The sequence below is a fragment of the Diabrotica undecimpunctata genome, chromosome 1 (genome assembly GCF_040954645.1).
Source record: "Diabrotica undecimpunctata isolate CICGRU chromosome 1, icDiaUnde3, whole genome shotgun sequence".
In the NCBI taxonomy this organism is placed as follows: domain Eukaryota; kingdom Metazoa; phylum Arthropoda; class Insecta; order Coleoptera; family Chrysomelidae; genus Diabrotica; species Diabrotica undecimpunctata.
Window position 1 is genome coordinate 183,410,603 of NC_092803.1, and position 12,595 is coordinate 183,423,197.

The following is a 12,595-nucleotide window of genomic DNA, read 5'->3' on the forward strand; positions in this document are numbered from 1 at the left end:
CACATTGATTGAAATATCTGTTTTATTACCCACACATTCATTGTTAGTGAGATATTGTTTCCACAAGACAATGCAGTAGTTCAAATATACTTAGTTGATGTTTTTAAAAATTTCTGAAGGGCACCAACGTTTGATCAAAGAAAGGCTTAAAACTTTTAAGAAAATTCTGTTCCAAATTAAGCAGTTTTCAAAAATAGACCTAACAGAATGTAAGGGAAGATTTATTATGTATTATATAATGTCTGATAAAAAGTTTTGAACTATTTAGTGTCGAAGACAGAAGTAATATTACATTAAAATTCAGCAAATAATAGTTAGAAATAGATGAGCACTACAAAGCATAGAAGGACTATTACAACTAAAACTCAGTGAGAAATATATTTATAAGATAACAATACTACAAACCGAGGAAGGCAAATGAAAATATAAGCTGTGTGAGAGTTTTGAGCAGTTATTATGCCTATATCAGTAATACAGGTCTGTGAAAGTAGTTCAAATATTACAAAATATCTAATACAAATAACCCAACACGATTTGGCAACGTTTTTAATGGCATTAGTAGAAATATTTGAAGGTCTAGGTCCAACATTCAACATAAAAATTTAGATCATTATTGTAAATAGAGCACAAATAAGAGTTGAGCACTTTCATTTCCTTTAAAACTATATTACAAGAAAAATACATTAAGAAATGAAACTTTAAGCTATGTGACAGTCCCGTGGGACTTAAATCGAAGATGTCGACAATGTAGATCACGTACACTGACGCATATCATCGCGTAGGTCAAACGTCACGTGATGTCTAGTATACATAATCCAATCTAGTATAAATAATCCAACACAAATTGCTGAATTTGAAAAGGAAATTTAAAGAGAAGTCAATCAGACAGTGAAGATTAATTTATGAACTCAAAAAACAGAGATCTAAGGAAAATTTTAGCAGACATACCAAATAAAATAATAAGAAAAGCTTAAAACGTGGTAAAAAGTAAAAGAAAATGTATAGAATAAAACAATAGCATCCAAAACAGACAAAAACAGCACATATCACAACATTTTAACAAATATAATCAAAATTTAGTGATAAATATGTTCAAAACGAACAGATTAAATGTGTCTATCCATTGAATCCCAATAAAAACATATACCATGGCGTGGTACTACTTAATGACATTGTTCAAACTATCTTCCACTGGCAAACTAGTACAGCACATCTCAAATTCGATTAATTTCGTACGGAACAGAATTATAACTACATCAAAATACAATAAGATCTGACGTAATAACAATAGTAGAAAAAACAAAGTGGTTTTATAATGCTCATAGAAAGATTAATGTGCTGTAAAAAGCAAGATTTCCATAGGTGTGCGTAGGACATGAAATATGTAATTTGTTTCATGTCATATACCAACCACCTCTCAACAATCTCAACATAAAGCAGTTGGTAGTTTTGTCCCTCTTTTTAAAAGGTAACTTCCATTTTCGTCATTTCTATCCGTCTTTAACACATTAATTTTCCATGTGCTCGTTGTAAAAACACTTTGTTTTTCTACTAACAAAACAATATTCACTCGAACTCTAAAACAGTCTAAACAAAACACGTCAAAATATAATAAATTGCACAAAAATCGTGTTTTGCTAATTTTTTAAAACTTATCCGTTTTAAGCCCAATAATGGCGATAATCGTATAACACGCCACCATAGTGGTGATGTCATGCTGTCATTTGTCAAAATTATCAAACAAGATTATCTCTTAATAACTACTCCACAGGACAGAGGAGGTATTTTCACAAATGATAAGGAATCAGGCACGAAGCCCAGAGGGTGGGGTCATCCCCCCCAACTGCCAAGACTTTGATACCCAAGCAGCAAGTTTATCACCAAGATATTATTTTTGAAAAAGTGAACGAAATTATTATTTTTTAATAGAAAGAGTATACTTTTATATCATATAAAGTGTGCGGTATATTGATTTTTAAGATCATCAGCAGATTTTGACAAAATTTTTCGAAAATTGATGTTATCACATTGATTTTTGTAATGAGAAAACTCTTATTAAAAGTTTTTGAAACAGTTATACTTATTTCAATAATGTATAAGTTTGGTTCCAAAATTTTATTTGTTAATGTTGATACATCTTAGGCAAAAATGAAGCAACTTCTATGTTAATTAAAATCATGAAAAAAGTTACATGAAAATATTTCATTTATAAAATAATGTTTTTATGCGAAAATCAACAAGCTGGTTTTCTTTTTAACAAGCTCATTAACTTGAAGCTGCGACTATCAGTCGACTCTCGCGTCCAAATCCAAAAAATACGACACGTGTATAGGCAGATCGCATTTCTGCTTCCAAATGTTATTGCTGTTTGTCACAGCAACACAGCTGGAGCAATCTGGTTTTCTCTGTAATGTCTTTTTGTGTGCGATATCTATTAAGACAGCATGGACACCGATGTTGCGTGAAGATTTTTTGACATATCCACATAAATGATCAATCAGCTGAAAATTTATCAACAATCATTCTAGAACAGTGCTCTTATCTTAGATATGAACGACTGCATTGGGCAAGGATATGACGGTGCCGCAAACATGGCGGATCATATAAGCTGAGTACAATTCAGGATAAGGGAAAAACTTCCAAAAGCAATTTATGTACACTGCGCCAGCCATAGGCTAAATTTGGCACTATCAAATTGGAACACAGTGTTAAGCCGGTAAGTAACAAAGATGTTTTTAAAAATGTAAGTGTTATAGCATTGTAGCAATTATTTTAAATTTAAGATTTTTTTAATTAAATGAGAAAATAACAAATTGCAATTTTTAAAATATTAGGATAGTTTTTTCAAATTATGCATATGGATCTAAAATTTGAAAATAAAAAAAAATTGAGTTGTGTTTGGTGGACCCCCCCCCACCCCAAACACATTTCCTGGCTGCGTGCCTGTAAGGAATTGTAAATGTCTATCGATTGCCATAAAAACAACGATTCAGATTTCATCTTATGAAAACTCAAGTAGTATTATCATTTATGGACATATCTCCCCTCTTCTCTGGAGAATAAACTGTTCACTATTTTCTGCTATAACTCAGTCCGAAATCGTGGACTTCGTAAATTTTTTGAACTCTTTTTGTTGAATATTCTTGGAGTTTAGACTAATTGAAAAATTAAAAATGAACTCTGTACAGAAAATTCAGTTTATACCGAGTTAACACGAATTAAGTAAACCAAAACTGACAGCTTGACGTCACACTAATGTCGCGCATAAACAAACGAACTCAAAGCGATAGTTATTTAAATGTATAGTGGACTCTGTGGATTCAACTAGTTGTTATTTCTAAAAGTAATTATTTCCAAACACCCTGTAGGAAAACACAAACTTAAATAACAAAAAAACTAATGAAAAATCAAGCTACCGTAAACGAATAACGCCAAAACTTTAATACAATAACATACCGAACTACCTGATTATAGTCATACTTTCAAGAAACAATTACCCTGTATGAATATTGTCCCAAATTCTTTATAACATACAAAACGAGAAGAAAATAACATTCAACAACTTTTCAACTTCAACGGTGTACGGCAAGGAACACCCTCTAAGGCCACTTCATGTGACTGTGTATAACAATAATTTTTCATAAAAGATTTGAAAACGCCAATTCCTAGACCTAGAAAATTTTACACTGATCTTTCTGTTTTAATACAGTTCCCGTATACTAGTTAAAGTATTTTTAGTCCCAGTCTATTTAGAAGATTATGCAACGCGAAAGTCATAATTGAATGGCTGAAACTAAATCAGTATAACAATATAAAACAAGCGAAAAACAAATATCGTTGCACTTATTAAATTTGATATTTCTTGCTTCTTACAAATTCATTGGATGACATTTAAGCCTTGTTTCAGTTTGCTGTATGGTCTCAGTTGGCTGCACTGGGAAGTGTCAATTGTCATATGTCGCCATTGTCACTATTTGTCAAAATGATATCAAAATCTCCACAAATTAGCTAGGAACTGGCAAACAAATCACTGAACAAATATCTTAAATACTCGATAATAAATAGTCGTGTTTTCTACAGGGTGTGTCACGTGTGATTTGTACATAGGTGAGCAAAAATGTTTAAGAAAGGAAATCATAATCGAAGAGGTCCGCTAAGCCTTCCGTCGCATCTAAGCTGAAGTTGTACTCTGGCTGCATTAAAGGCTCCAAAAGGACCAGCTCACTGCTCAAAACAGGATCCATAATTCCTGAAAATAAAAACAATGTTAATGAACTTATCGAAAAACAAAAATTCCAATTGAGTAATCAACAACAGAAACTTACTGAATCATCTTTACCGTTTGCAGCTTAAGATTTAGACATGATATGTGGTTGAAGTATTTTATGACTACTAAATATTCCTTATTTAGTATCTCCCAAAATTTTACAGACAATAATTATTTTCTACTAAATCATGATTTCTACAAACAATATTTTGGATTAGTCATGGGATCATCCTTATCTTCATTATTAGCAGATATTTTTATAGATAAATTCGAACAAAACATTGTGCATAAACATAACAACCCATTGTATGGTGGACATACGAGATCTGGCTATTAAATAACGAGACTGCTTATGAAAAAGAGTTTTATTTTAAAAATTATTCTACAATCGAATGTTCTCTTTCAATATATTCCCCTTCCCTCGCCACACACCGTTCCATTCGTTTTTTCAATTGGTCAAAGCAATGCTGGAAGTCTTCTTTTGTTAGAGCTTTTAGGATCTTCGCCGTTTTTCGCTTCACCTCTTCCATCGACTCGAACTGGATTCCTTTTAAGGCAGACTTCATCTTCGGAAACAGGAAAAAGTCACAGGGTGCTAAATCAGGTGAGTACGGCGCGTGTTCGAGCATTGGAATGCCTCTAGCGGCTAAATAACGCTTCACAGACAGCGCGTTATGGCAGGTGCGTTGTCCTGGTGCAAGATCCCCGGCTTGTTTTTCCACAACTCCAGCCGTTTCTTACAAAACTTCAAAACTTTGAAATAGTAAGTTTGGTTTACAGTTTGATCCTCTGGAACCCTTAACGATGCCGTTAATATCGAAAAAAAAAACGATTAGCATGGCTTTAAATTTTGATTTCGACATCCTTCCTTTTTTTTATTCTTGGCGATGCAGGAGTTTTCCAGTGCATGGATTGTCACTTAGTTTTAACATCGTATTTGAATATCCAGGTTCCGTAGCAAGTGATGATGTTTTCCATTAATTCAGGCTCTTCTTTTAACCCCTCAAGAAAATCTGAGCAGATCTGTTGACGGACGAGCTTTTGGTCAGGCGTCAAATTTTTTGGGAACTTCGCACAGACTTTCGTCATGTGAAATTTTTCTGACAATTTTTTTATCGGCGTTTACAGTCTCAGCAATCATCCGAATGCTCATACGACGCTCTCCGCGAACAATTTTATTTATTTTGGTCACTGTTTGCGGAGTTGAAACAGAGGCAGGTCGACCTGGATGTTGGTCATCTTCGGCGCTCTCTCGGCCTTCAGAAAACCGTTTATACAATTCGAAAACACGAGCACGAGATGGAGAATTCTCACCATAGGCCTCTTTCAATAAAAGTCGGGGTGTTTTTTAATTAAATGAGAAATTTCACATTAATCCGTTGCTCCTGTTTTTCGTCACGTGCCGTTTATTATCGGGACGAGAAAAAAAAACACGTTCTTTTCTAACCTCTACATAAAAAATACTACTACAGCGACAAAAACGTGTTTTCGTACTGAAAGAGTAGACACTTCCAGCTATCCAATGCTGCATTCGTTTCCCATACTTCCCCCTAGGACGCCTTCTGAGCGCGCAGTCTCGTTATTTAATAGCCAGACCTCGTATATGTAGATGATGTGTTCTCCGTTTGGCCTTACGGACCAGAAGCATTGAATCCACTTCTGATGGATATCAACAGTAAAGGAGAATCAATCATAATGCATAAACACACAAAACAATCAGAAATTTAATATCATTCTGAGGGTACAAACACCACCCCCAAAATTTTCAGCTAAAAATATGGCTATTTGCCTAAAAGATCGAGGCCCAGAAAGTCACTTGTCAATTTGTAAAACAGTAACCGCCAAAACAACTACATATTGGTTATAAGAACAGCTCACTATTTTAAAATAATCTTTTTTGAAAATGATTTCCGGAGTGGAAATCGAAACGTCAAATAACAATGTAAATTCACATATAACAATATAAAATGTAATTTTCAGTATGCGGGTTGTCTTTTTAGTATTGCATATAGCCATAAAGACAAAAAATATATAGATTTAAAGTACTTCATTGCTTTTCAAAATATGTCTCACCAAGACCAGTTTGCATATGTTCAAACCAATTGGTAAAACAGTTATTCCAGTCTTCTGTTGACACCTGCAAACTCGCTGTTTTAAAGGCATTGATGGTTTCTTCTGGCGACTGGAATCGCTGTCCACACATTGAATTCTTGATCTTTGGGAACGTGAAGAAGTTTGAAGATACAAAAACTCTATTGTTTTTTGGGCAGTGTGAGCACTTGCATTCTCCTGATGTAGGATGATTCGCAGCAGAAGTTATCGCTAAATATCGCTATTTAGCGATAACTTCTGGCAAATAAACGGTTATATACCAATCAGAAGTAACCGTTCTTGATCTTCTAAAACAATTGTTGCACACATGACCAGATTTTGACATAAAAGTTGAGACCATTTTTTTTTTGACACACTTCGAGATACACTTTGACACACTTTTGTTGGTTTTTCCTCATCGTAAAACACCCACACAGCGGAATGGCGTTTATTTTCCGGTTCGTAGTTAAATGTTTTTCGACACCCATTGACGCGAACCGCTTTTTGCTCTTCTCTGTGCAAATGAAAGATCAACGGAAAACCAACTTTGTAACTGCAAGTTCTGTTTGGGAAAGTATGTAGTATTTATTTTCATATTTTACATTTTTTTTACTTTCTTTTACTGTACTATAATATGATTTAATTTAATGGTATATTCTAACTTAACTTCTGCTTTAAAATAATATATTATATTGTTTCCTGTTATTCAGTAAAATCTCATTGTTAAACTGGCTTAAATACATTTAGGCTGGTCAGAGAATTTGACTTTCTCTTTTGTTATTTTGTGTCGCAAACACAGAAACTGTTGTACAGTATCATATTTCTGTGACCATGTAGTTAGAATTATTGTCATTCAAAATCGCAATACAATAGAGTGATTTATGGGTATACCATCGCCCTACGGACCACCTCGAAGCGTGGCCAGTGTTTCTGACCATCTCAAGAAACAAACACTTCATCACGAGACAGCGAACGAAACGCATCTAGTTTTATCGGTTCTAGTCCTATCGAACCTCTGCGTCCCGAGCGTCCCTAAAACACTGGCTACGAATACATCAATATTTCAAAAGGTAACCCTATTATTTGTACAGATAACAGTAATGAGTTAAGATAGATAATTATCGTAATTTATTCCCAATTAATATTTGCTATTTTCGCTACTTTTATTTACAGTCAAAATATTGCATTTTTTCTCCATTATTATTTCTAAATTCATTTAACCAGCGACCTCTGAGTTTTACACAAAACAAGTTTTTTAAGTAGGATCTTTTGAATCGACGTCTTTGAAATACCCAAAGATGCCGCTATGTGCAGGTATGTTAAAAGGAGTGTAACTGATCATACTTAATTACTTATTAACAGCTGTTTTGGGTGGACCTGGTCTGAATCCGTCGCTGAGACTGAATTCGCAATACCAGCGGGAAATAGTTGACTGGTGTAATGCTTCATTCCCAAACACAAAAACCATTTCGGTGAGACATCGCTGTTGGAATAATCCTCTCCGAAAATTGTAAAAAATTATTGCTCGAAAATGTTCTCGGCTAAGATCCATTTTTCGACCGACTTGCTAATTTCGAAAATTCACTGTATCTACACGACTTGTATCACAATGAAACTCTCGATTTATGTCAACAAAAAATTGAGGTTACATTTGAGTCGAAAGGTTTTATTTCAGACGCCCTCTAGCGGCTATATGTAAAACTAAAAAAACAAACCTCGTACAATCAATTGTAGCTTAATCCCATATAAACATATTTAAATATTCCTTATTATTTCTAATGTATTGATTCATAGCTTTAAAATGAAATCAGTATTACAATTTCTAATGACTATAATAATGGTTTTGTGGGCAAAAAATATTTTCGATCGATTGTGTAATTAATTTTGTTTGACAATTACAATATTTTATGTCATCAGATTTTGCCAGAGTAAAACATTTAAACAAACACCCTAGATAGTATTTTAATACCTTCACTCATTGGGAAAGCTTGTTTACAAGATTCTAACTACCGCGGTCGTTCGATTATAATAAGTGACTCTGCCAAGACAATGAAGCCAACCTTACTAAATAACAAAACATTTACTTAACACACATTTAACAAAAACGATTAGGCCGCTAATAACCTTAGTAATTTATGCGGTTAAGTATAAAATCTTATTTAGATCCATTATTGCAACAGAAAACGTTAAATACTTCTTTAGTAACAAAAACTTTTTAAGAGCTTCTTCTGAAATCTTTTCTTACATAAAAATAACTGTCTTGATATGTTTTGTTCCTCGATCATTTTGCGAATTGTGTGACAATCTTATAACAGTTTGATTGTCTACTAACAACTCTGACAGGTCTTTAATCCAGACAAATTCTTTGACAGATCAATTGAAACTGCAATTGAATGTTTCTGGCATAACTAATATTACACCTCCGTAGCGGCAACTACTCTCTTTATTGATGTTCCTGATGACGAAATTTTTATTTTCCAAATTATGAGACGCAACGACCAATCAACCTTATTCTGGATTCTCTCGTCGATCAACTAATGTACTAACACTAACAGCTTATCTGTGCGAAATATGCTGTTTTTCTGTTTTTTTCTATATCCTTTGATTTTGAAATTACCTTTTATTAGGGTTTTAGCAGTTGTGCAATTTAACAAAACAATAATAATTACTTGGTGCATGGCGCAAAAAATAGGATGCTTCTTGTGATTGTAAATTGTTTCCGATATCTTGTAAAAAATATATCTTCCATTTTATCACAACATGATGCTAAGAGCCCATCGTCTACGTACAACACCACTAGAAGAATTCCTATTTCTTCATTTTCTTAATAAAGAGAGATGAACTTGCGTTAGTCTGCCTAAAACCAAGGGTTTCAATTAAATCTCATATTCCCATGTTACAGTACCTCGGTTCTTGCTCAAATTCATAAAACTCCTCTGTGACATACTCTATCAGTCAAATCAGTCAGCTGATCACTGGCAGATATATAACAGATCTTATAGTAGCAAATCTGGAAACTGGACTAAAATTTCAATAATCGTCTTTCTTTTGAGACTATCTTGTATTGCTTATCTAGCTCTAAATGTGTCAAGTCTTTATCAGCCAAAATGTTTATTGCCTCAGACAGCCAAAGCTCTGTTAGACTAATGAGTCGGTAAGAACTTGAAACTGTAAACAGTCCCTTGGCATTGAGGCCCTTGAAAGGCATTGTTGGTAATGAGATTGCACTGATACTCTTGTAAAGAAGACTTTATCCTCTTACCGGACCAATCTGCAGTATACCAAAAACACGCCTAGTGAAAGATGTCTGAAAATGGAAAAAAAAAACTTAGTGTAGTCTTCTGGGAAAAGATTTTGGACCAAAGGCAAGCAAAAGTTTATTACAAAACAGACTACGCTACGCAAACATTTTCTTGGAGCTTCAGAAGACTGACTCATAGTAATTACAGGGCACTGCTCACTGAGATATCAATTGTATAAAATGGGCAAAATGAACAGAGCAACATGCAGATTTTGTGAAAATTAAGAGGTCGATCATATTGTCTCAACTGGAGGGCAATCGTTCAGTAACGCCGCAAGTATCTGGAACAGGTCTTTCTAGAACCTGACCAGGTATAAAAATCTGTCGAACTAAATGTAGATGTAGGTTATATTAAAAGATCTGCCAGGTCGCAGTCTGAAAAGGTCTAAGAAGCCATTTAACCGTTTTTTAAATCTAGGATCTACCATTACGCTTTATCTCTGGAAGCAACGTTGTGTTGTTATAAGTTATGAACAACACAACTTGTTTCGCAGGTGACGATACGCAGGTGTTTCAATAAGCGTCTAAAAACCCTAATATCTGGCATACTATATAAGTGTTATTACGGTAACCCATAATATAAAGATTATGGAAGGTACCTACAGAAACCAATTTACGTCTGGTTTATAGATTTTGAAAAGGCGTTTGATAGTGTCTAACATGATAGGCTGTTTTAGTATCTAGAAATGATTGGAATAAATGATAAGAGATCTGAGACTTTTACAAGATCTATATTTGAATCAAGAAGCTTCTTTTCTGGTAAAGGAGAAAGAAACAGACATTCTCATTCAAAGAAGTATCAGACAAGGTTGTGTATTATCCCTAACTTTGTTTAACGTCTACTAGGAAATAATATTTAATAAAGCTTTGGAAGGGCAACGTTGTGTTCGAATTGAGGTAGAAACTGAGTCAACTGAGGTAGAATCAACAACATCAGATATGCAGCTATCAGACAGAGCGATCATGGCTGAAAGTATCGAAGATCTTTAACTCCTTATAGATCGAGTCACTAGAGAATGCTCCAATAACGGACTTGGCATAAATACATAAAAGACAAAGTTACTTGTGATTAATAAACAATTAATAACAAAGTTAACCACTTTAAAAACCTAGGATGTTGGATAAAGAAGACACTAAAGCCTGATTAAGAAATTAAAACTCGTATAGAAATTACAAGACTAGCATTTATGGAACTTAGATCTATACTGCACAATTCTCAGCTTAACATCTAAGAATCAAGTTCCTAAAATGTTATGTGTATCCTATATTACTATATGGATGTGAAACCTGGATCAATTTTCATTTTGTTGATCTTGTGTGCACTAGGTTGTATGTGGTAAGTTAAAGATTGAAAGGATTTCTGTTAGATATCCTCAACTAGTGTCAACTACTGTTGGGTCGGCTTTAGACTGTTAGACTTTAGACTACCAACCCAGTGGTTGGTAATATTTCGATTTTTCTGTCCGTTTCTAAGATCTTTTGATGGTTTTCTATAGCGAGAACGATTTTTATTAGCATATAAGTCACACCTGCATATTGTTGATGTTATGATTAGCAAGTTATCAAAGTATAAAAGACAGAAGTTCTCTATTGACCAAGTTTTTTTTTAATTAAAAACAGATTCATATAGTAAACAATTGATTACGGTATACAAAACTTACTTTCTAACCTAAAAAAATAGTTTAATTTCAGAACACCAGAATCTTCCTAATTAGTAACATTTCCAAAACGGTGTAAGTAAGCTAGAGAAGCTAGGTACACCATTAAGCGGCAGCTGCAGCAGGTGTTAAAAGTGTTGGTTGCCCAGATAATGAGCTGAATCCCATGGTGCTACGCAACTTACTGCAGCCCGCATGGATTCAGCACACTATAAGAGTAAAGCGATATTCCCAAGCAGATTGTTAGAGGTTAGCGTGAAGATAGTTAAAATTAGTTACATAATTATTAAAGTACAGTTATTTATACAAGACGATTCATAAAGATTTAATTTTTTACGCATAAATATACATGAAAATACAAAAATAAAAAGTGTCAGATGATATGTTAGTACGGCCACCGTTTGAGCAATGATTTTCTAGCAGAAAAAATACTTTTTATGTCAGTTCTGATATTCTCAGTAGCTTCTTTAATTCTTCTTCAAAACAATTGAGTTTTTAATGTTTACTTACGTTTCGTCGATGGTAAAGTTGTTTCAAAACTTCATGAGCCTTCGAATCCAATATTAAGTATTAAAAACGACTGTTAGAAGAAGAGTAATAAATACTCCAACTATTTTACTAATGAAAAAATTAGTTTGACAATGTATTGCTATGAGAACCCACTGCAGATAATTAAATGTTTTCAGTAATGTCGGAGTTCATAGTTTCGTTCGTAGATTGACGTCGCCAAATGAGTTAGACAGGTTCATCAAATTTTGACAGACATATAGCAGTCTTCTTTACTTATTCATGAAAACTCTTCATGAGTTTCTGTTGTTTTTGAAGGAAACTATGAATTTTATGTCATCCCAAACTTAATAGTCCATTGGTCTGACAGATTGGTTTGGAGTGATGGTATCAGTGTACAAAAAAAAACTAATAGGACCGTAAGAACTATCATCTTGGCAGATGTATTATGGTTTATCATTGAGCTTCAGCAGCTGGGATAGTCTGATCAGTGATACTTCTCCATTGGTCGCGGTCATCTGTTACATGTACTGCCTCAGTAAACTGCTTGTTGAGAAGCTTTTTCGTGATGTCTCCCATCGCTGTGGAGATCTGCTGCGTTGGCGTTGTCTCTGAGGCCTTCCTTAGACCACCAACCGCTCCATTTTATGATCACTTCGATGGATATGACCAAAGAACTTTAAAATTCTAGAGTAAACAGTACTAGGGAGACGCTGATTGGGTTTATGGAATTCGAAGCAGTCGTCTCCATGTCCAATCGTTTATTTGATT

At 34.2% G+C, this 12,595-nt stretch overlaps 1 protein-coding gene across 5 annotated transcripts in view; it reads right to left on the reverse strand.

Moving 5' to 3' along the window:
- Nucleotides 1-204: 204 nt before the first annotated feature.
- LOC140432676 (transcription factor E2F1-like) overlaps nt 205-12,595 on the reverse strand; it is a 142,857-nt gene continuing 130,466 nt past the window's right edge. For all 5 annotated transcript variants that reach the window (XM_072520734.1, XM_072520732.1, XM_072520733.1 and 2 more), the window contains one exon: nt 205-4,249. In XM_072520734.1, coding sequence (XP_072376835.1) covers nt 4,122-4,249 — 128 coding nt within the window. In that variant the 3' untranslated portion in view covers nt 205-4,121. The remainder of the gene's footprint in view (nt 4,250-12,595) is intronic.